We start from the raw sequence: 25,799 nt of genomic DNA, 5'->3' as shown, positions 1-25,799 counted from the left end.
CGGTGAGAGGCGTAAAGCAGGTGTGGGCATACTTATCGCCCCCCAGCTGTGCGCCTGTACATTGGGGTTTACCCCGGTAGACGAGAGGGTAGCCTCCCTCCGCCTTAGGGTGGGGGGACGGGTCCTGACTGTTGTTTGTGCTTATGCACCGAACGGCAGTTCAGAGTACCCACCCTTTTTGGAGTCTCTGGAGGAGGCACTAGAGAGTGCTCCTCCGGGAGACTCCCTCGTCCTGCTGGGGGACTTCAATGCTCACGTGGGCAATGACAGTGAGACCTGGAGGGGCGTGATTGGGAGGAACGGCCCCCCCGATCTGAATCAGAGTGGTGTTTTGTTGTTGGACTTCTGTGCTCGTCACGGATTGTCCATAACGAACACCATGTTCAGGCATAAGGGTGTCCATATGTGCACTTGGCACCAGGACACCCTAGGCCGCAGCTCGATGATCGACTTTGTAGTCGTATCATCGGACTTGCGGCCGTATGTCCTGGACACTCGGGTGAAGAGAGGGGCGGAGCTGTCAACTGATCACCACCTGGTGGTGAGTTGGCTCCGCTGGTGGGGGAGGAAGCCGGTCAGACCTGGCAGGCCCAAACGTATTGTGAGGGTCTGCTGGGAACGGCTGGCGGAATCCCCTGTAAGGAGGAGTTTCAACTCCCACCTCCGGCAGAGCTTCAACCATGTCCCGGGGGAGGTGGGGGACATTGAGCCCGAATGGGCCATGTTCCGTGCCTCCATTGTTGAGGCGGCCGACCGGAGCTGTGGCCACAAGGTGGTCGGTGCCTGTCGTGGCGGCAATCCCCGAACCCGCTGGTGGACCCCAGTGGTGAGGGAGGCCGTCAAGCTGAAGAAGGAGTCCTATCGGGCCTTTTTGGCCAGTGGGACTCTGGAAGCAGCTGATGGGTACCGACAGGCCAAGCGGAACGCAGCCTCGGCGGTTGCTGAGGCAAAAACTCGGGCTTGGGAGGAGTTCGGGGAGGCCATGGAGAACGATTTCCGGACGGCCTCGAGGAGATTCTGGTCCACCATCCGGCGGCTCAGGGGGGGGAAGCGGTGCATCGTCAACACCGTGTATGGTGAGGGCGGGGCTCTGCTGACTTCAACTAGGGACGTCGTGAGTCGGTGGGGGGAGTACTTCGAGGGCCTCCTCAATCCTACCGACACGCCTTCCGATGAGGAAGCAGAGTTGGGGAGCTCGGACGTGGGACCTCCCATTTCTGGGGCTGAGGTTGCCGAGGTGGTCAAAAAACTCCTCGGTGGCAAGGCCCCGGGGGTGGATGAGGTCCGTCCTGAGTTCCTCAAGGCTCTGGATGTTGTGGGGCTGTCTTGGTTGACACGCCTCTGCAGCATCGCGTGGACATCGGGGGCAGTGCCTCTGGACTGGCAGATCGGGGTGGTGGTCCCCCTCTTTAAAAAGGGGGACCGGAGGGTGTGTTCCAACTATAGGGGGATCACACTCCTCAGCCTCCCTGGTAAGGTCTTTTCGGGGGTACTGGAGAGGAGGATCCGCCGGATAGTCGAATCTCGGATTCAGGAGGTGCAGTGTGGTTTTCGTCCTGGCCGTGGAACAGTGGACCAGCTCTATACCCTCCGCAGGATCCTGGAGGGTGCATGGGAGTTCGCCCAACCGGTCTACATGTGTTTTGTGGACTTGGAGAAGGCGTTCGACCGTGTCCCTCGGGGACTCTTGTGGGGGGTGCTCCGGGAGTATGGAGTGCCGGACTCCTTGATATGGGCTGTTCGGTCTCTGTATGACCGGTGTCAGAGTTTGGTCCGCATTGCCGGCAGTAAGTCGGACATGTTTCCTGTGAGGGTTGGACTCCGTCAGGGCTGCCCTTTGTCACCGATTCTGTTCATAATTTTTATGGACAGAATTTCTAGGCGCAGCCAGGGCGTTGAGGGGGTCCGGTTTGGCGACCTCAGAATCGGGTCTCTGCTTTTTGCGGACGATTTGGTTCTGTTGGCGTCGTCAGGCCGTGACCTTCAGCTCTCACTGGAGCGGTTCGCAGCCGAGTGTGAAGCGGCTGGGATGACCATCAGCACCTCCAAATCTGAGACCATGGTCTTCAGCCGGAAAAGGGTGGAATGCTCTCTTCGGGTCGGGAATGAGATCCTTCCCCAAGTGGAGGAGTTCAAGTATCTCGGGGTCTTGTTCACGAGTGAGGGACGAATGGAACAGGAGATTGACAGACGGATCGGTGCGGCGTCTGCAGTGATGCGGGCTCTGCACCGGCCCGTCGTGGTGAAGAAGGAGCTGAGCCAGAAGGCGAAGCTCTCGATTTACCGGTCAATCTATGTTCCTACCCTCACCTATGGTCACGAGCTGTGGGTAGTGACCGAAAGAACGAGATCGCGAATACAAGCGGCCGAAATGAGTTTCCTCCGCAGGGTGTCTGGGCTCTCCCTTAGAGATAGGGTGAGAAGCTCGGTCATCCGGGAGGGGCTCGGAGTAGAACCGCTGCTCCTCCGCATCGAGAGGAGTCAGATGAGGTGGCTCGGGCATCTGGTGAGAATGCCTCCTGGACGCCTCCCCGGTGAGGTGTTCCGGGCCCGTCCCACTGGGAGGAGGCCCCGGGGAAGACCCAGGACACGTTGGAGAGACTATGTCTCTCGGCTGGCCTGGGAACGCCTCGGGGTCCCCCCAGAAGAGCTGGAGGAAGTGGCCGGGGACAGGGACGTCTGGGTCTCTTTGCTCAAGCTGCTGCCCCCGCGACCCGATCCCCGGACCAGCGGAAGATAATGGATGGATGGATGGATGGATGCAATTATGACAGCAGGGTCTTTGAAGTTCTTCATATAATTTTTGGTGTTAAAAAGTGTTAAATAGCTTTTTGTGCATGCAAAATGTCTGTAAAGTTACAATACCCCAAGTTCATAACTAAACTGCCTGAAAGACCTGTCTGAAATCTAGACTTTCATACAATAACTTATCTTTATAAGTGTCATACATTTGAATATTGTGTGCCAGGAGGCTACCTTAGCAGCCTTCAAAGGAAGTTTTTTCGAAAATGCCCATCAGTCAGACTGAACTGTCTGAAGAGGAGCTAAAAAAAGACAGGAGTCTGAGCATTTTAGCATTTTTAAACAGACGACAAGAGATGCTGCAGTTACAGTATGTACCATGAAAGAACATGAAAGCCATTTTAGGAGACCCTTAAGATAAATGAATGAACCTGTAAATGAGCAAATCGTGAGCCTTTAAAATCTTAGTATTACATATAAAAGCTGCCTGCGTTGATTCGCAGTAGAAGTTTCAACAAAGAGCATCTAAAAATGTATGAAGAACCAGCCATAACACTTGGTGTTTAACCAGATAGAACTGCGGCTGAGGGATAACACTTTCTTTTTTTTTGTCCCTATCCTGCTCCTCGTGATTAAAATGAAAATCATTGTTACAAAAGAATCCTTTCTTCTCAGCACTGAAACTCCCTGTTCCAAGGAAGCCCAGACACACACTCTTATATCTGCTTAAAACTCATATTCTTGCTGCTAGGCCTTCATTTTCTCCAGGTTTTACTGTGTATTTCTTTGTCTTTGCCCATCTATCTTAATAGTAACAAATGGTTAGTGTGTATATATATTGTATATGTATATATATATATACATGTATATATATATAAATGTAAATAAATGTGGTATATTATTTCCCTTCGGGGGTTAAAGGGGAACTCCGGGGCATTTGAAGCGCAATCCCATTGTTAGAGGTTGTCAAATACTGACAGTAGGACACAGACTGGTGCAAATTGGCGCTCCCAATATTACTGGGCATGTATTGTTGTAATGTTTTAAATACTTGAACGCAGTTTTTCTAGAGAAGATAATTGTTTTGTATATGTGATTATCGTCCATTGACTCTTTTGGGCTTTCACATGCGCGAGCATACCGACAACTGGTGAGTTACATGCTGTTTATAAAGTTGTTTTGTAACGTCCCCATGCCAGTAATGTGAGAACCATGTATATGGTTTTGATGATAAGGCTTGTGACTTTATTGTCGGATGGTTTATAAAGTGGTGTGACGTTTCTGCAGTGTGCAAGTTGTTGTTTTACGTGGAAGGTTTATTATTTGCCCCTTGGCCACCACGTATTTGGCCAGCATGACAGGCTGCGCAAACAGCGCAATCGCCGCACAGGGAGCGCAGATTTGCACCAGTCTGTGTCCTACTGTCAGTATTTGACAACCTCTAGCTATGGGATTGCGCTTCAAATGCCCCGGAGTTTCCCTTTAATAAAGTATTTTTTTAATTAATTGAATTTAATATCACATTAAATCTTGACTATTTGTTAAGGTGGTTATATTTTAATTTTTCAATACCTTTAATGCTTAAATCTGCAAATGAGGTATTTTGTAATAGAATATGTGCTGATTCACTTAGATTACCAAGTCTCAAGAAACAATTTTAGATTTAAACTCGCCATAGCCATTGTCGCAAATGGACCAGGTTAACCCCCACACTTTTTTTTTCTCTTTTTTTCTCTTTTTTTCATCAGTAAAGCACTGTTTACTGACCAGAACAGAAATGTGAGGTAGTAATACATCAGCATCCAGCTCAGGCTGATTTGCCCTCGCAAACACGTCCCTGGCTTTAGGAGAGAATTCTCTTTATCTGTCTGCGTTCAGGAGTTCACAGTCACTCACTTCTCCCAGAGCCCAGCTCTCCTGTCTCTATCCCCTTCATCTCCCCCCTTCTCACACAGTCAGTCTTGGATTTTTGTTCAGTATGATTTATTTATTGCTAACTCTTTTGCAATGCTAAACATCAGTGGCATTGTCTTTTCTGTTCTTTAGTGTTATTTTTGCCTCATTGTCAATCTTCTCTACCACTGGGGTGCAATCTTAATATTTAGTGTTTCCATCTCGTGGAGTTAACTCTCAAAGTGTGTTGTGGTTGATTATGATGAGCGTCGGCTCCATCTCAGGCATCAGCTTTTCGTTTTACTGCCATGTCTGGCCCAGCTTGCCGTGTCTGTCTGTCAAAGCTTTGATGGCTCTCTCTGTTGCAGGATTATGACTACACACTCTGCTATGTTGCGTATGATTATTTGCATCTCATTAGAACCTTAAGATGAGAGCATGAGACTTTGAGAGCCATGGAGGGATTTTCCATCATGGTAATCATGTCTGATTCAGTATTTTGTTGTGGCTGACATGATGTCCGACATGCAAATATTCAAAAAACCAAACACCGTCTGATCTAATGTATGAGCAGAACGCAAATGTTAGGATTTTTATTTGTGGACATTATGAATACATTACAACCAAGAATTGTTACTGAATTCTCTCCACTCCAATTGTTACTGTCATCTGGCTATAGACAGTAACTTTTTAACTTCTTAGCAGCTAACATCTAGTTTTCATCTTTTTATTTATCCCTCTTATTGCAGTTCATTTAAAACTAAACTTAGCTCACATAAAACCTCATTCTCTGTTGTACTGTCTTTGCATTTGTACTTACTTTTTCTTTTCCTGCTTTAAAAACAAAAAAAAAGATATTTGGATATATAAAAATGTTGTGATTCATATCAAGTTACTTAAGTTTCAGGAATGATTTGTTTTTAAACGGAACGATTTGGTTTGATTTCAATCCATTCAATGCAATCTGATACGGTTCTTAATAATCCTTGCACGTAGATGTTAATTTTTTCTTTTGTAAATGTGACCAAGTCATTTTCTATATCTTTTGTAAATAAAAATGAAATTGCTGGGGATATTAGTTTCCAGGGATTTACCATGTTGTATTATGAAATGAGTGTTCAGATCTGTTATGCTACTCGACAGACCGATATTTCTTTCTTCTTATAAAATCCAAGTTATATCTACACTCACTACGAAGTTTGTCTGATACTGACGTGGAAATCTTGCTTTGACTCAGTTCGGATCAGGAGTAAAACCTTGTTCGACCAGATTTAAATGGTCGAATCGGGCCATTGACTGCTTTATGACACTATATTTGAGCAAGGGGTCTGCATACCGCTGTAATCACTTCTCCAATGTTGAAATTGGATTCTGATGCTTATTGATTAATCTTTATACTTCTGTTAATGGACCATCTTATTTCAATCGTAGAAGCTTTACAGTATAAAGTAATGCTTCGGGTGCGATTTTTCTGCTCACCTAGAATTGGAGAAACATAGTTGGGAGATATCCTGGGCTCTTCCTCATTGTTTGATTAAAAAACACCATTAACCTTAAAATAAACATTATGAAAAGGATTCAAATAAAATAGGAGATAATGAAGGGGGATGAGAGCTGAGAGGAAAAAAAGTGGAAAGAAGGTTTCAGTAGCTTTTTATCTTCTTGGTGCTCTTTACAGTTTGGTCTCAGAAGGGCTCGTAACTGTCCTGAGCTGCATTAAACTCATCCGTCTGTTGAATATTATATTGATGGCGTAGGAGAAGTTACAGTGATCCACATGCTTAAGTTGTGCTTCTGTGATGAGCACTCCTGCTGGTGGCCAAATGCTTTCAGGTGTCATTGTTCATCTGACGCTCAGAATGCACACATACTGTGAGTGCACAGCACAGACCAAGGCAACGCACGTACAGACGTAGAGCTGCAAACCCGTATGCAGCTCAAGGAAGCCACTGCTGTTTTTGTCCCCAAGCCTTCTTCCTGTAAGCTATGCCCAGGGCCATAAACTGCTGTCTTCATAGACATCAGTGAAAAACAACTACTCACTGTAGTTATTAAATATATCACAAGAACTTCAAAGGAGGGAAGATTCGTTGCCCCAGATGTCACTTTCCAATGTTTTAACGTGCAAGGTAGCTTAAAGTGCCTCTGCAGCAAAGTCATGCCTATTGGCTATTGGATGCAAAGCTTTATTCTGTCACACCCCACTTTTATTTCCTGTGGGTGCATGGAGTGTTTGAGTCCATGGGGCGTAATGTATGGATACTTCACTTCCTTTTTGCACATGGTATTCTCTGAATTGCAAACAGGAGCAGCATCAGATTCACCCTTACAATGTTTTTGATTGGAAGTCTTTTGTAAAAAGTGGTCAAACAGTGACCAGTATAGAAATAATTAATCACAATGCATGTAAAGCAGAAGATTTTCTTTTGTCCTGTGAATTAACAATAACTAAACTTTCAGATAAGCGTTTGAAGTAATTGAAGTTGCATATGCTTTTTATTAAGACATCAGGAGGTATCCGTTTGCTTTTTGCCCTGAGTTAAAGGTGGGGTATGAGATCTTGGAAAAACGGTTCCTGCAAGCTATATTTTTGAAAATACACAACCTTGCCTCTCCCTTCAGCCCACCCCTCGAAACCACGCCTTCAAAACACATGAACGAGTCACGAGTCTGTGAACGCACAGGGGGGAGGGGGGAGGGGGGAGGGGGGCTGACGGTTGATTGGCGTGTCAGAATCCAATAGAAGTAACTCTCATCATTACTTCTATTGGTCAGACATTTCCTCTTGCTACACCCTCTACAATGGACTAAAAGATTTAGTTTTTTTTCCAAACATTCTATTTTAGTGGGTGCATTGGGGTCGTGAGGAGGTTTTCAGACAATATGATAAAAAATGCTCCAGAAAACATCACAGACCCCACCTTTAAGTGTAAATGACACTTATACAGTAAAGAGTGCATACCTTTGATTATGATGCTGCTCCAGGACCTGTAAAATTAAGTATTTTCAGTCAACTATTAGCCTGGCAAAACACACATATCTTTCCACATAATTTTTGCTACTAGTTGCAAACATGCCCTGCCTGCCAGCAAAGGAGCTACCACACATCTGTGAAAATAAGCTAAACGGCACTGAAATGCCCTGAAGGGGAGTTAGATATTTGTATTAATATTTGAGTGACATTCCTGTCAAATGGTTGGTGCTTGGGCTCCTAATACCACTGCAATATCACTGGGAATCTGTTTTAGCAAAGGGAGTGTCACAGCACTTCACATGTTTTTTCAAAAGTCAGAGTGAGACACATCATTGAGATTTTTGGTCGCTTATATCCCTTTGTTTGCCAGTTGCACAGGGATTTGGGGACTCGTACAGAAGACAGAGAGAGACTTAAGGGATAGGCCACACCACAACCGACAGAATAGATGTACCACACAGGAACAGCACGGTCTTGCCGTGGTAAATTTGATTTGATTTGATTTGGAGTGCAGTTTCATATGTGCACATAGTCGCACACAAACACACACATATAGGAAACTCAAGAACTCCTATGACTAGTGATTTTTAAGAAAGTTTAAAATTGCGAAATGCCTCTGCTTGTTCACGTGGCAGTGACGTGATGTCTCAGATGTAGATGTCCCTTCGTTGTGCAGTGGTGGCTGTTACCGTGCATGAACGTGCAGCCTGTTCAGCACAACGCGAGGTGTCCTCGCAATAATGCAGAACGATGTTCACATGGAAATGTCAACACTGTCTTCTCACATCCCCGTATCTGTGAGTGATAGTTCCATCTTCATGTGTGTGCCACATGACTATGTGTAAGGTTTATTGAGTAGGTATGAAAAAAACTTCTTCACAGAATTTAAACTGAACTTTAAAGGGATACAAGGTAGTTTAGCGGCAGTATAGACATCTCTAGTGGTCAAACTGAAATTCTACACTGTCGTAAAAATGCCCACCTGTACACACCCACTAACTAACCATCGTGGCGAATGCTGCCATTGTGTTATTTAGTCAGTGCAGTTAGGTCATCTGATTCACAAGTGTAGACTGCCCACGGAAGATACTATAATCAGAGATTTTCTGAAGAGAGAACTCAAGATAATATGCTATAATACTGTTGCTGGAGGAAGTGGCCGGGGACAGCTCGTCTGGGTTTCTCTGCTCAGGCTGCTGTCCCCGCGACCCGATCCCCGGACAAGCGGCAGATAATGGATGTATGGATGGACTGTTGCTGATCTTGAATGGGATTCTTCCCTCATCATGGTGTATTCGTGGAGTGATTCCTTTGTATTAGCAGACACTTACAAAAGTTACATCTGAGACAGATGTGCGCAGGCACTACCAACACACGCCGCAATAAACGCAGACTAGCTCTACACCATATGTGTCAAACTCAAGGCCCGCGGGCCAAATGTGGCCTGCCACGTCATTTTATGACGAGAGCTTAAAAGGTCTGATTGAAGTCAAATACGTGCAGTGACCAAAAACTATATTTCCCACAATGCATGCCGATTATGTTACGCGCAAAGTGACGGCATCCCGCCACTAGACTGCAGTGTTTCCAAATCGAGGCGATTTTTCCCAACAAGTGGAATTAAGAAATACAAATGATGATCCCAAAATGTCCAGGAAGAGAATAATTTTTCTTTTTCAAGAAAGATGGGAAGGCGAATACGTGCTTGTGCTTCAAGGAGAAAAAATGATATGTCTTTTGTGTTATGAGGCGGTGGCGGTTGTCAAAGAGTACGATCTACGTCCGCATTCTGAGACCAAACACGGAGCTGAGTGTGCCAACATCAGGCCTCAAGAAAAACGTCAAACTGCCCCAAGAATTAAAAGGCAAACTGCGATCAAATGTGTTCGTGAAAGCCACAACCAAAAACAATGCGGCAGTAAAAGCTTGCTTTGTTTGATATTTCAAGTTTTGAGACAAAGTAAATGTCATAACTTGTGTTTGATGTTATTTTTCTTTATTCACTTGGATAGTTTGATTGTTGATTGATGGAGTTGATGTGGATTTCATAACCTGACAAATGAAACAGATTTATGATAAAATAACAGAGCAACAAGCAAACATATTTTTTTTTACATTTATGCAAATATATATGTAATATTTGTAACTTGAATAAGTCATAAATTAAGAGTTATTTAACATTAAGGAGTAGTTACATTTATAAGTTACATCTGGCCCTTTGAGGGCAACGATAATGCTGATGTGGCCCTCGGTGAAAATGAGTTTGACACCCCTGCTCTACACTATTCCGATTACAATCAAAAATTAATCAATTTTCATTTGTAGATAACAATTCTTGTTCGGATCAAAACGCTATTCTTATTATAATCAGGTCAGTCCGTGTATTTCTGAAGCTAGGCTACGTCTCGAACTCAGGAGGAATTAGAGCACCGTCATCACCTGTCTCTTCACGATCTAAAACCCAGATCACTATGGTAGATGAACAAGATCACTCTTGGAGAAATTTCACAAAGATGGGAAGTGCCAACATCGAACGTTTCATATTCAGTCTGTGAAAGGCAGAATATGAAACGCTTGGTGTTGGCTCTTCAACGCAAGCGAACACATAGCCTACAACTACAGCTAGCATACAGTACCTAGCTAAGTGCCGTAAACACAAACGACTCTTCTCGCGCATCACGACACTTCAGAAGCGGGTTGCTCCTGCCGAAGTTACATATGGGATTTTCAGCATACAGACCCCTGTTGGGAGCGAGACAGGCTTCATTCGCTTACTATTGACTTGTTTAACCTTTGTTAAACTCCTGAAGGCTATAATTTTAGGTGAAAATGCTACCTAGTGCCCCTTTAAATGTGACAATTCTGCAATTACGATCACTAGCATAGAGTTTGTCTGTATTTGCGTTGCCCAGTGGTAGCATCTAGTAGTCTGAGGTGGGGGATGTGTTTATGCTTTAAAAGGTGTTTTTTTCCTCCTCCTAACGGCTTCATGCTTTCAATGTTGCGAGATGGAAATTGAATGTAACAAACAGCATAGAGTGTTAAATGTGAGCTCTCATCAGCATGTAACATACATTACAGTAAAGTGGTTTCAAAAGGGGTTTGGTTGGTGTAATAATGGTGATTATTCGTGTCTTAGAATTCATTTACATATTGCTTGCTTTTGTGTTTTACAATGCAGAGCGAAAGCTTTCAGAACCTGTCAAGTTTACCATGTTGGTATGGAGTCATCTTAAAAAGGATTTAATATATTTTTTTCCTTCATAAATCCACACAGAGAAGACTGAAATGTATCCAGACACTTAATTTAAGACTTGGTTGAAGCACTTTTACAGCAACCATTACCTCAAGTCTGCTTGTCCAGATTGCATTGTAAATACTTTTTTTTTTGGAATCAGGTGGCAGCATTTTTGCTCAGCCATTATAGGTCTTTCCAGAGATGCTCTTGTGGTTTCAGGTCTCAACTTTAGCTTGATGACTCCAGGACTTTCACAGTGTTTCTTGTGTTTCCATGGTAGTATGATTTCTCTCATTTTTGAGATATAAAACCTTCACACCAACCTGAGAACTCAAATGATGTTTTTATTACAGGATTGCTCTATATTTTTCTGCCTTCTTCCCTCTATTCTGACTAGTGCTTCTGTGCCTGTTATAGAAAAACATCCCCATTGCTTCTAATGGTCTGGCAACCACTCATGTCTTTGTAAGTGTGGATTTGTCGGAGTTGAGGAGTTTTTTTAGGTCGGGATGTGTGAAATATTTGTCTTTCTAGTCTTCCCTGCATTAGACAGCAGTCAGAATGCTCTTAGTAAGGAAAATCAGATGGTTTTGTGATGGGTGAGCAAAAGCTAAAAGCTGCTCAGAAGGTCACAAGAATATTTTTTTTACCATCTTCGAACCTCAAAAATTAAAGAGCAGGTCAAGTGAGAACTATATTGTCAATTTTTACACTGTGTCACTTCTGCATCAGACATTTTACTTTATCACTATGCTTTCTCAACAGCAAAACATAGATGTAGCAACACATTCTGCAGTCCCTTCCAAAATTGTCCTGGTTGCATCTGACTGATGCAAAAGGAATGCAACCTTAAAAATTCACAACATGGCATTCACTCAAATTGAAAGAGGCTTCAGTTGTTAAAGATGGCCAATAGTTAGCTTATCCAGTGGCCAGCTTCTGGCAAAATGCAGTGGGACTGTGTCACTCTATATCACATATGTATAATTTTACTTTTCATGAGTGGGAGCAGCGAATATGTCTGAGATAGTCTTTCATCCAAAGTCTTACGACAGATGTCTTTCAAGCTGAACTAGCACGACAGACACTCACTTGACTCAAGTCAGAGTCAGAACAAGAATTTAACAACATTAACAACAAATTTCATGACTTCATAAACTCCCCAACACTTGAAATGTGAGAATTGATGCTAGTCCCTCCAACATGTTGGAGAACGAAGCCGATACTCAGGCCTGTGTGATGGTAGTGGTACTTGTTTTGATGCTCTTTGAAAGGACACATTGTACACACCAGGTTGCTCTTAAAGGCTCTGGATTTATACATCTTTAAAGGTGGGCATTTGAAGAAAAAGAAGAAAGAATTGTGGTTTAAGAGATGGGGAAAAAAATACTTGATTTAATAGGGAATAGATGTGTTATTGCCACTCTTTTTTCCTTTGATTTTCTTTTATTGCATTGCAGTAGCATACCAAAATGTGTCTCTCAAGGCTAGGAATTTAGATGAAAAGCATTATTTCATGAAGAAATAAAGGTGTTAGGTTTCACAGCTTAGCAAATAAATGTAACTTCATCCAGCACTCGTCCATCAACGTTGACATTCATTTAGAGACATTTTTCTTCACATCCATAGATTTAAACTTCAAAAGTTTCTGAAAATGTGCTTGTTGATCAACTCTGTTTTAAACTCAGTTTAGTGCTACACATATGGCTGTCTGATGCATCTGAAAGAGAATTAAATGAGAAGACTAAGACCAAAAAAAAAAAAAGAGTCTCGGGAAAAGCCAACTCATTGGACTTTTAAAGGCAAGTTAACATAAGTCACACAGCTTCATCACAGCGAGAAATCTTTTCACTCTATTGTGCAATAAGGTTACACGATTTTTTAAGGCTTTGTGGCTAGAAAGTAATTTAATCTAACAGGACCACTTTCGGAGATTATTTTTTAAAGTAGATTGTGCATCACAAGTCCACATCAGAACTGTAGCATTTAAGCATCAAAGTTTTTCTCTCCAATTTTCTCAGAGTGCCCTGATCCTTGAAATTTGTTGTACAGAAACTATGATCCTTAATTAAGAAAGAAAAAACCTTAGTGTTGACTTTTTCTTCAGGAAAGCCTTTGAAAGACGGTGCAAAGTGAATTGAGCTCGATTGAGGATGATTTCAAAGCTGCTTTTTTGTACGGTCAGCACATACTAGAGGTAGTTTATTCCTTTAAAAGGCTGGAGGAATGAGACAGTCTGAAGCCTACTGACTCAGATCCCTATTGTCTGTGTACATTTACTCACCCCCAGTGAGAGGTTACACAGAAGGAACATACATATACACCCAAACACACGCAAACTAACACATGCTAAGATTTCAGGCAGCTTATGCTGCATTAATTATCAGCCAGCTGAAATGAAAGTTAAGGCTGCAGACTGCAGTGGCGTTGGAATCAAAGGGGCGTGCATGTGTGCACAACTCATGTGTATTTGCACTCGTTAAGTGGAGCCTGAACTTGGCCTGCAGGCTTTTTTGGAAGATGCGTGAACTCTGATTATCTTAGTTGTTTCGTCACCTCAGAATGTTGTAGTGATGCTTATCAAGCTGGAAAGTGCTGAACTTTTCACCTTTGCTGTGTTTTAGCACCAAGTCAGCAAACCCCGTTGGAGCTTTTTTCTAACAGAGACCTGAGCGGAATGTTTGCGAGATAGGAAATGGAGGGTATCATGTTGACTATTTATTATGGATTAGTGACTGTTAGTGAGGGTATTTGAACAACGATGCAGTCACCTTTTATGGCCTCTATATGATGATGGAGATTAAGTGCAATCTCCAGATACACTGCTTCAAGCCTTTATGATGCATAGGAAACAAGTAGATGTTAAATTGTTCTCTGTACAGCTCATACATTTATGATAGCACTTACAGGAATGCAATGCAGAGTTAGTCTTTGTTCACCTCTACACAAAAGGCAAAAGAAAAAAAGAAAAAGAATATCCGACACACACTCTTCATATCTCACTCTTACAATATTTTCTCATGATTTTTCCTTCAATACTACACCCCTCCCCCAAGAGTACAGTAGATGGTTAAATTAGCATCCTCCCTGCTCGCTTTTTGACGTGGCAGCTATTGAACTGTTCTATTAGTAACAAAACCATTTCCTCTGTAAATGCTTCCTTAACAAAACACTGACACGGGCTTGCTTTAAAATCCCTGGATCATAAAGAAAAAAGAACATTTCTACAAAAGAATATTTTGATTTAATCACAGAGCAAATAAGAGAGAATGACTGCTGTAGAATGGTAAAGGATCACAAGGTTTCTTTTGCATTAAATCTGTAAAATGTTCTCAAGCATGTATATATATACATATATATGTATATATATACTGTTATTATATATGTATGTTATATATATATATATACATATATATATTGTTGTAAATGTACATATGCTTAAGAGGGTATAGGAAATGGATGGATGGATGGACGGATGAATGTTTTTTGTCAAACCAACACAAATTATTTCTATTTTTTTCAGGTGGAAACAAACTTGAAGGACAGCAGTTCCATCTGCACTGGGCCTGGATTTTTCTGGAAAAAGAGTATTATGTTGTGGATGAGGAGGACAAATTCTTGGAAGTGGTGCTCAGACGGAGAGGATATCTTGGAGAGACGTCCTTCATTGGTTAGTCTGTTTGTCTTTTTGTCCTCCTTCACTTCTGAGCTGAGACTTAATGAATTGGAGTTTTAGTCACTTTAGCACAATGGTCTTTTAAGGAATGGTAATATCGATTAGCTGCTGGCTTAAGACTGCAGTGTCACAATAACCACCAAAGGGATTGCTGCAACCTTTTGCACAGATATCCATACATGCCTGTTGGATGAAAAAAAAAACAACACATTGTGATCCCCTGACTTTTGCTTTTAGTACTGTCCTCAAGCTGACAGTTGTGGTTTTGAGTATCGGAGTGATTCTAACATAATTATATACACCTTCGTACATACATGCTTGCTCCACTCATGAATCCAATCATCTTGGTTTTACCCTGACGAATAATTCAGTGACAGCATCAGTGCAATATTTGAAATTACTCAATATTTTGATTTGAGGCTAGGGGTGCACATTTCAGGCTTTCTGCATTCTTCTTTTTTGTGTGTCAAAAACTTTAAGATACACTTTAAAAAGAATGTACAGCACACAACATCAAAATGCTATGCAATTCAGAGAATAGCCTGAGCCTTTTCTTTCTTATATTTGACTCGTATGCTGGTTGATGCACGTGGTTATATTACTTTGAATGCAATCTGTTGCTAAAAATTTCTTATGTTATCCATTGGATTATAAAATGTTTAATCTGAATGTAGTTGGATTAGTTACAATGAAAATACTGCACTTCAAACTAAAGAAAATGGGCAAAACTGTTAAGCAACTCGAACAGGCCTTTTTATTACTCTTTGATGTCTCAAAATGAATAGAATACATTTCACATACTCATTATTTACATACAGTCAACCCTTACAAAAATACAAGGCTACAGATGTGGTTACTGTGAGTATTCTGCATCATATGGGTTGCTCTTTTTACAAGGTTTTATAAAAGAAAGGTTGCAATTCAACACAAAAAAAGCAGTACTTTTTCACAGTAATTAACAAGGAATAAAAACTCCATTATGACAGCCTTAAAGAAAATACTTACTTTGAATACGGCAAAACATTTTCAGCATTATTCATCAAATCAAACATGTTGGCAAATGTTCCCATTTTCAATCCGAATGTAGCCCTTGACAATTTGATTACAACCCACTTGCTTATTTTCAAACATAAACTTGGCATTTAAAATCGCTTATTTTGTAGTCTGATTAAATTACCCCGATATGACATGTAAAATGTTACTTCCCAGCTCTGCTGGTGTGCACGATTCTTGTCATATGTCCTTTCACAGCAAAGCATTTGTACCCCAGTCTTCAGTGCACATCAACATCACAAACAAAAAAATAATTGCAGTAATTCCCTTTCAACACAGTAACCAGTTTTAGCCTCTAAGTCTAAGTAATCTTATTTACCCTTGAACCAAATTAGAGCTTGGAAAAAAAAAGGATTTTTGTCTTTTTTATGAATTTGAGACTGCAGTAGAGGATAGCTGTAAGGTCGCTCAGGTACATTCAAGAATACAACATCAATCATGTTGTGTTCTGTCATGAAACATTGAAAGGGACATTCAAAGTTCAACTTGATATTTTCTCACATGTACAAGCGAGGACATGAAATAAACGTCAAACAAGTACATGTAAAGAAACAGCAAAAAACCAACTGGTTAAGACAAAACCTTCAGAAAAATAATAGTGAGAGAGTCAAGGTTAGATAGAGTTACAGATAAAATAACTACACCAACATATTTAGTGTTGTAATCAGCAGACCTGTTACAACGTTATTAATTATCGTCTGGTCAATTCAAAAAAGAAAAACTGTGCAGAGCTGAATGAACATTGATCTGTTCATTGATCCTCCTTTTTCAATCAGAGATCAGTTGCACAAGATCCAACCAAACACAGTTTTTCAGAATCCTATCGCAGACCTTTTTATTTTTTTTTACACTGCAGAATCTGTACTTGTTCGTCCTTTTGAATTCTGCCTTGTTGTGGAGTGTTTTATTTTACTTTTTGTTTTTCCACCTGGGCCTGTCACTTTCCGTGCCCGAACTAAGAACCAAAGTCAAAGCAAAACTTTCTGGTGGAAGTTGAATAATTTAAGGAAAATAAAAACAAGTGCAGTTCTGTTCGTGCACAAGCTTTTCTTTTATATTGTATAACCACAGCCAAAATAATAGGAGAAGAATTGTCTTTTTTTACAAAGTTATTTAAAATAGGGTGCAGCACTGTGGTGCAGAGGTTGGCGCTGTCACCTCACATAGAGAACCCGCTAGCTGGTTGAGGTATTTCTGTGAAGGGTGCATTTTCTCGCAGTTCCTTCCCAAAGAAGGAAGTTTATTTTGTTGATGACTGTAACGTGAGGCGACAGTGCTAACAGCTGCACTCTGCTCCAAGTAACATTGTGATTGTCTGCCCTAAAGCTTGTAACGCTCTAAATGAAGAGCATCATTTATTATTTTAGGGGAGTATTGCGCCCCCCGCCCCCCCTTAAGATGGCACATGGGAATAAAAAAAAGCTAGCATATGTTGAATGAAGCTTCTTGGCCCACTGCCTCCAGCCAAACTTTAGCTAAAACTGTGCTGTCGCCGACATACTGAACTGAATCATGACTCTAATCTACCTTTGTCAGTCTACGTTGCCTAATGTACATTGGCTTGCTGGTGAATCACTGAACAGAATCAGACTGTTAACTCTCTCATGCTGAAGGGAACTCAGCCAGTTGACCCTTTTCACACGCTGTCATGCCACACACACACTTTTGTAGAAGTGAAAGACAAATTCAGGATTGCTGACGGTTCTGGTTTGGCCACTTCATCCATCCAAAGTGTTGGTCCTTCGTTAGACTTTGGAGATGGCCTTGTTAGTATTGAGAATAGAAACGGTTAGGTTTGATATTGTTTAAAAAAGCTTTAACTATCTAAATCAAACTGGAGGTGCTGTGTAATCGCCCATCTCAAATATTACTGCACGTAAACACCTGCCATTTTGCCAACGGCTGTGAGAAACACACAAGGTGTCCTTTGCATTGATCCTCAGACAGTGGTGATGTTAAACACTTGGCCCGTTGGCTCCTTGATTATTCTAATTCTGCACAAAATGAGTCTTAAACTCAGCTTTGAAAAAAGCTGTCTACTATATAAGTTGCATTAGTTTCACTCATGTAATTATTGTATATTGTTAAGTAAGAGCAGAACAGATTGTTAAGACAACGTCTTATACTGAATGATGAACTGTGTGGCCAAGGCCTGTATTTATCACCAACTCAACATTCTTTGCTGAAAATCCTTAAGGGCTTTACTGCCCTTGAAATCAATTTATTCAAGCCATATGCTTTTTTTATCCAGTTGTTGCAGGCACTGTATGCTTCATTTATTCTAAATTTCCCAGTCATCAGTCTTTTAAACATGAGAAACAAAGGTTTATTGTGCCACCGTTGACCACTGTGACAAGATGTTTTAGGAATTGATTTTTCTAAAAAGGTCAAGGCAGAGAACACTCTGATCTGTTTTGATCAATCTCAAATTCAGCCAGCCACACAAGTGTTAGGCTTTTCTTATCAAGTGATCTGGTGTAGAAAATAAACAGCGCAGCATGTTTTTGTGCTTATGTCTGAGAGTGCAGGTTCAAAGGTTAAAAGCATGATGGCGATGTTGTCCCTGAACACCTTTTTTAGCACAGACTTTGTCGTGCTTCAGCTGGTTTACAGCTGGAGAAGAAGCAGCAGCAGTAAGCAGCTTTTTCTCTCTCCCACCTCTCATCATTAGTCTGATCGCAGTTAATGGTAGGGTCAAGTCAGTGTTATGGTTTATGCAGCCTTTTTGTACCTGTCTGAGTGCAGCCGATATGTACGTGAGTATATTTGATTTTCTCTTATCTGCTAAGCACACATGCACTCTCATCTCTTTGCACAGTTGATGCGAAGCACCTGGTTATCTTTGAACATGTACAAGTACAGCTAGATATATTTTTAAGGATCTACATCTACCGATATGTGAAAGTAGATAGTAGATAGATGTGAAAGAACTTTCCCTGTAGGGTGATGTAGCTGCAGTATGTTTAGCTGAAGCATTCTATGCATAAGTGCCTGGTTTGAATGATGATGTAAGACAAGGAAGCTTCAAGAAATAAATACATCTCACTTAAAGCTCAAAATCTGGGTCTGGGTGTAAGTCTTTTTTTCTGATCATGACAATAGACACCATGGCACAGAATAGGGTGACAAAGAAAAGAAAAACAGAACATGGTGGACAGAAATATCATGAACATACTGCTGTGTAATGTAATCTAAAATAAAAGTGCTACAATAATAGGTCCTTTGATTAAGATTTGGAATCAAATGAGAACATTTTTAAAGCTATGATTTGGATCTTTATTTAGCTAATAGTTCATTTGGACTCAGTTTACCTAGGGTTCTCTATCTTTTCAACTTAACTAATTTAGCTTTCCAAGTTTGGCTCATCTTAATTTTTGAGAGATTCTTCTAAAAGCAGTGCACAGCTTTATAGAGCGTATGAAACATGCACATGACTTGCCTTTTCTTAGGTTGCCTTATTTTGCCTCGATACTGGTGATTGCCAGCTATCTGACTAATGATACTGATACTTAATTGTAATGGCTCTCTTGTCCATTAATATTATGATTAAGATCAGATTTATTGTCATGCATACATGCATACACACAAAATTTGTCCTCCGCTTTTAAACTATGGTTCTTTTCTTTTGTTGAGTTTGCATGAATTCCCCGTGCACTCGTGAGTTCTCTACAGGTACTTGGGCTTCCTTCCACAGTCCAAAAACATACATGTAAGGTTGATTGGTGATTCTAAATTGTTCCTAGGAATGAGTGTGAACACGGATGGTTGTTTGTCCCATTTGTCTCTGTGTGGCCTTGTGATGGACTGCAACCCATCAAGAATGCACCCCACCTCTCTACCACTGACAGCTGGGATAAGCTTCAACCCCTCTGTGACCCTGAATTGGATCAAGTCAGCATAGAAAATGGATGTGGGGATGGAAAAATGTTTAAATTCAACCGTCAAAATTCTAGCATTATAAAAACTATGAAAGGCGATGGAGTGCAGTCGAAGAATTGAGTAAGATTCATTTTATCAGCACATTGGATTTAAAATTAACGACAGTAACAGAAACTATGTCAACAGCTTTATTAAGTCAGATCTATTTAAGAGTTTTCACATTCACATTCTTGTCAAAAAGGCCACAAAATAATTGAGCAACCAACCTTGATCCTTTCTCAGACCTAATCAGGTGGCTTTTTGCCAAGTCAAACCAAATAAGCAAGTGAAACTGGAGGTAAATGTAACCTGCAAATTACAGCGAGCAGCAACATTATTGTAGTAATAATGAAAGCAGACAGCACCTAGGAGGCAACGTAATTACCTGGGTAAAAGTTCTCTTGTACAATTCATGAAGGTGGACTTGTTTCTATCCACAAGGAGAAAATCACTTCACAATCAGATGACTTAATCTTGGCGAAAAGGGTAACCTTCAATGGGAAATAAATGTATTTTGCTCTGTCGAACCAATTTTGTAATGAGACTGGGCTGGGCTAGCAGCTAGATTAAATTAAGTCTAGTAAATTGAATTAATGAATTAATCTTTTGATTTACTCATTTCTTAGTTGTGGTACAGTTTGAGCCCCACAAAGGGCTCTGAACTATGACTTTCAAGTCACTATTGTAAATCTGAGTGAAAACAATAAAAGACTTAAGATTTCTAATTCTTTCTTTGTACGTGTAGAGTGCTAATGGAGGATAAGTATTAACAAAAATACAATGTAAGGAAAAAAAGATTAAAACCAGCACAAGATTTGCTCCCAGATGTGTTTGCAGCTAAATGGACTGATTACTGTAGATTAGACAGGGAGTTATTTTGGGGATGGCAGAACGAAATTTTGCCAGAAGCCTGCTGCCGTTGCAAGGTTTAGCTGATGAAAGCTGGTGTGGTGCCAGGTAATACTGCAAGAGAGCTCTTTACACATACTCCATAGCAGGGGGACATACAGGTAGAGAGGATCAGTGAAGGAGGAACACAGAGATAAGATCAAGGTTCAAAGATGCCCTTGAAAAGCAGAGCCCAGGCAGAGCACAGCTTGACCAGAGCATGTGGAAATAATGATAAAGAAAATCCCCACACAACTAAACTATCAGCATTCTGTCTAATTCTTCATGAGTATGTATCCGCTAATCTCACCTGCTAATAGGGTTCCTGTCACTGTCCTCCTGCCCCCTGACACCCATCGCACTGATTTGTCTCGTGTTCTTGAGCTCTGATCTGTAATCTCTCCTCACCTCACCTCACTGCAGTGAAGACCCTTTGCTGCTCACCTGCTTTTACGCATGAAAGTTATCTTCTTGCTTTCTCCTGCTTCCATGCTGCCTCATAGCCACGGGTCTTTGCCATATGCTGTGTCTTACATTATCGCACGTCCCACGTCTTATTTCTACCTTTCTCTCCCTGCCTCACCTCAGCCCTGTGTTCATTCATTGTTTGTTCTGGCTCTTTATGTTCTCCTTTCTGTATCCTGTATGTGGTTGTTATTCGTGGCAGCGCATCTCTTCCAGTACCTTTCCAGCTTCATGTTTGATTTGTTGTATCTTCTTGTGCATCATAAAGCCCTCCATTGTAGAATATTTTCTGCACATTCTTCCTTTCCTCTCCTCTGCTTTTTCCTTTTTCTTCCACATTTTTATCTTGTTTGCTCGATAATGAGTCATATCTCACTTCTCAAATGCTCTCTCATTTTTCCACTGTCCTTTTCTTGTTCGTCTCTGTTGTGAGACAAATAGAGAGGTGTTAATGAGGTGTACTTTTACCAGGTTATATCATGTTTAATCTTATAAGGGATGTTGCCAAGCTGGTTGGAAAAAAAGACTTTGTCTTAAGTGGCCAGGTAAAATGATCTCTTCTTTTATAAAAATATATTGTGACTGACTAGTTATGAATAGGTTTATATTACACATTATAACCTGTAAGTTTGACTCATTCTCTGTGTGTTAGACTCCACCAGGTCTGGTCTTTGTCACAGATTCTGTTCATAACCTTTATAGACAGAAATTCTGGGTGCAGCCAAGGGGTGGAGGGTTTCCAGTTCAGTCAGCTTTGGATTGCATCTTGCTTTTTGCAGATGATATGATCCTGCTGGATTCATCAAGCAAAGATCTTCAGAAGACTCTTGGGGGGGTTTGTCGCCATGTGTGAACCATGCAGTCAGGATGAGAATCAGCACCTCCAAATCTGAGGCCATGGTCCTCAGTCTGAAAATGATGGATTGCTCACTCCAGGTTGGGAGCGAGTTGCTTTCTCGAGAGGATGAATTTAAGTGCCTTAGGGTCAGTGCCTTGTTCAGTAGTGGGGGTAGAACTGACCAGGAGAACTGTTTAAAATTTACATTAACGGTATATATAGACGTGGAGTGCAAATATGTGTGCACTTATGACAGTAAATAATGAAGAGGATGAGATGGATTATCCATGATGGAAAGCTTTTTTTTTTATCCTTCGCAGGGTCAGATGTATCCAAGCTCTGTCCAATGATTTCTCTGGCCCCATGAACAAGTTTATTTATCATGGTGACATCTCTGGCACGGATGCAGCTCTCCCAGCAGACCACAGTTTAGCAGATGGCAGTTGCCACCACAGACTGGGAGAAGATTTTTGCACGCATTGAGGAATCTGCTCACCCCCCTCCCGTGCACAACATTGGCTTTGGTCCTCCAGTCTTGTCAGTCGTTCAAGTATGGACCTTAGTACTTGTAGCTATTCACAACTTCAACCAAGTCATTTACAATATGAATGGGCTTGGTCGGAGATCTTTTCATCCTGAAGTCGACCACTTCAGAATATTTGGTGACACTTAGGAGCAGATAATTCTTTAAAGACCACCCCACGAAGTTGTCCACCTGTTGCCTTCTCACTCAACATATGATGTTGGATAGTATTGAAGGCACCAAGAACAATTAAAAACAAACAAACAAACAAAGCATGATCCCTACAATATATCACCATTACCACCCACTTGAGAATAAGCACGCTGCAGCAGATTGATAAATCAGCATGATAACAGTCTCTTCAGAACATACGTGACATCAAGGCAACTGGTCTAAACCGAGTACAGAAACCAAACAGGATGTCTTTCACCACCAGTACTCTTCCCTGACACATACATTTTACATTTCATATTTAGCTAAATTTAGTAGCAGTATTTGGTTAAAAAATGTAGGAACAAGAAGAAAGAATGTTCGGAGTTAAAAAAAAGCGGATTTGTGAAAGGCTCTTTGTGACTGTGAGTTGGTACGTTGTGGAGACACAAACACGGAGGCCTGTAGCTCTCTGACTAACTGAGCCACAGTGATCAAAAGCCAGGAAGGTATATATCTCCTACTGAGAGGGAAACTCAGTACAATCCACCAGGTGTGTCTTTTTCCTCCAGGGAGTCCGGTGAGAGTGGTGCAGTGAAACTACTGTTCAAAGATTAGCGCTTTCTCTACTTTGAGTCAGTGTTTTATTTGATGTGGATGAACTTATCGACACAATGGAAAGATGAGGTTTAACCCCATTTATTTAAGACCATATAACATATAAATAGAAACAGATTGCAGTGATTTGTAAGTTTAATAGTTAAGACAGCATGTCAGAAATTTAAACCGAAATAGTTATTCATCGTTTTTGTTTTACAGTATATGCCAAATTGAATGTGATGGGAGCAACAAGGTTTTTAAAAAGTTGGGATAGGGGCACGTTTACTACTGGGTTGCATCATCGTTGTTTTTCTTTTAACAACACTTTGTCTGAAAACTCAGGAAATCACCTGCAGTTTTCTTTCTTGTTGTTCTTTGTTGTGGTTCTTGCACTATCGAACCGAAAATGCGACTGAATTGAGCTCAATATGAAAGATGCAGTTTATGTTCCAGGAAAGAGAAAAAAAATGCTTTTCCGTTCTTGCTTGATGTAGGATGGCCCCAGTGATCTCAGCCAGTTGTTTCAGGTCATTCTTGTATAACAAGAACTGAAGTCAGGAGTTTTTAATACACCTATTAAAATGGGGCTCACTCTGTATTTTTTGTTCAGCAAAGCCATTTGTGTTTTTAAACTTTTTTTTTTTTTTTATCAAGCTCGAGGCACACTAGTTAATTTACCTCCCTTTTTTGTCTGTTGTACACGTTTTCGGTCAAATTGAACTCTGTTTTCATTTGAGAAAATAATACATTGGAATACATTGGCCCTATGTTCTTTTTACATGCAGAGCAGAATGTTACACTGCGCCAGTCAGCAGCTTCCTACTAAAGATTTGATCCTGAGACTGCGAACAACTACTTAATCTGCTAAAGGCTCATTCTAACCTAATTTACAAAAAAAAGACATCCCCAAATGTTACTTTAAATCATAGATTAGTTGCTTGGTTGCAGAACATTAAAAAGCCCATCGAAGTACCTGTAGGTGTCAGTTCAATCCATTAAGCCTATAAAAGGTGAGGAGAAAATGGGATTTAAATATGGCTTTAAAGACATGGCATTTCTGCCTATCCCAAACTCTTGCTCATAAAAAACAATAGTGAAACAAATTTCTATTTCTACAAATGCCAAATATCAAAATTTCACAACGCAGCTATTTATGGACGCTTGTATTGCAATGGATTTGTAATTCACATTTCTTGTGTTTTCTCCTCCACTAAACAGTGAGTTATCCCAAGAAATATGAACCAGGTTATGCTGCTAGGACCACTCAGCAATAGAAGAAGCAAACCGAGGGTTGTAATGAGTGAACTTCCATTAGTCACGCCTTGGATTTCCCAGAAAGGCTTTCAATAGCCCCCAGAGAAGTAGAATTTTATGTTATATTAGTTCAGCTGCACTGAGCTGTATCCGCATCGTTGGCTTTTCTTGCTGAGAAAAGGCAGAGAAACACTAAAAAACTGAGTGCTTGTGTGTAATGTTGGATCGTTAACCAAAATGCAGCGTTTTATTTCATGTGTACCCAAGATAGATAAAAGATATATGATGAGTCTAAAGTAAATACACCAAAAGATGACCAGACCAATGTGACACATTGACTAAGTTAAGTGTTCAGTATTGATGAATGAAAATGTACAGCTTTTCACACTCAATTTTTGACCATTATGAATACGGGGTTAACATTTAGCCATACCATACCTATCAGTGAGATAGCAATGCACTCAAAATAGTAGCTCTAACTATTCAAGAGCCAGCAGCGTAACGCCTGCCTGAGCCACATCTGACTGATTTTCATCTATTCTGGTGGTGAAGATACAACTGGGATGATCCTCTGATGATAACCTAACCCTCAGACTTTCTGAGATATTTCTACAGCAGGAGAAATGTTCGACAGGGAAGCACTTCAGTGTGGTTGGTTGGGGTGGCTATAAAATTCATTTCTGTGTGCTATTTTTTTGGTGTGTGTGTGTGTGTGTGTGTGTGTGTGTGTGTGTGTGTGTGCGTGTGTGTGTGCGTGTGTGTGTGTGTGTGTGTGTGTGTGTCGCTGAACTTAGATAAAAGTATGTGCTTGCCATATTTCTTGTTAAGAAATAAAAAGCTTAACTCAAAAGTCAATTTACCATAGCGGTTGTTTGTATTCATTGAAGGTCCTCAGAACACATGGACAGAAATACGAATGAGTGTAACTGTGTAAGGTCCAATTCTAGCATATGTGTTTATTTTTAGCATCTAATAGTGGCAGTGTGTGTGTGTGTGTGTGTGTGTGTGTGTGTTTGAGTGTATCCAGACCCATCTGCAAATGTTTGTCCCCTTCTTTTTCTCTCAGTTTGCGCAGGCATTTGGGTTTCTGAAAACAGAAAACAAATAATTTTTTTATGTGCAGGCACAAGCATCTGCCTAGCCATGCTATGCCTACCTCTTTCTCATATGGCACAATGTATGTACACAGAGAATTATGGATAGCATATTTTAAAATGTAATGCATTATTTTATGTTGTGGCGCATATGAGTTCTTAATTTTGTGTTAAACGTGAAACTCAGGCCTACCATAATTTTTCTGCCCTTTGAATAGGATGTATTTATGAGCATGAATTTTAGAATCCCAGTGAGGACTCATGTGAAAGGCCTGTTAGAAAGTACATGTAATAAGCACAAACTCGTGTGTATACGATGAACCCTTTAAATAGCACGATTGCAGCTAATCGATCTGAGTACCGTAGAATAAGTTTATTTAAAAGCTTCAGTCACAGATTCATCACACACGTTCCTAAGGCTCAGTAAATGATCAGGATAGAAAAACGGTCTCAACACCCTGCTCTCACCACTCTGAACAACGTGTGAATATCT

At 41.0% G+C, this 25,799-nt stretch overlaps 1 protein-coding gene across 1 annotated transcript in view; it reads left to right on the top strand.

The window, feature by feature from the left end:
- frem2a (FRAS1 related extracellular matrix 2a) overlaps positions 1-25,799 on the top strand; it is a 114,450-nt gene that overhangs the window by 10,586 nt on the left and 78,065 nt on the right. The window contains exon 3 of the mRNA XM_075487640.1: positions 14,371-14,517. Coding sequence (XP_075343755.1) covers positions 14,371-14,517 — 147 coding nt within the window. The remainder of the gene's footprint in view (positions 1-14,370; positions 14,518-25,799) is intronic.

The sequence above is a fragment of the Odontesthes bonariensis genome, chromosome 16 (assembly GCF_027942865.1).
Source record: "Odontesthes bonariensis isolate fOdoBon6 chromosome 16, fOdoBon6.hap1, whole genome shotgun sequence".
In the NCBI taxonomy this organism is placed as follows: Eukaryota; Metazoa; Chordata; class Actinopteri; order Atheriniformes; family Atherinopsidae; genus Odontesthes; species Odontesthes bonariensis.
The sequence above is the reverse complement of the archived record's forward strand: the minus strand, read 5'-3'. Positions and strand labels throughout refer to the sequence as shown.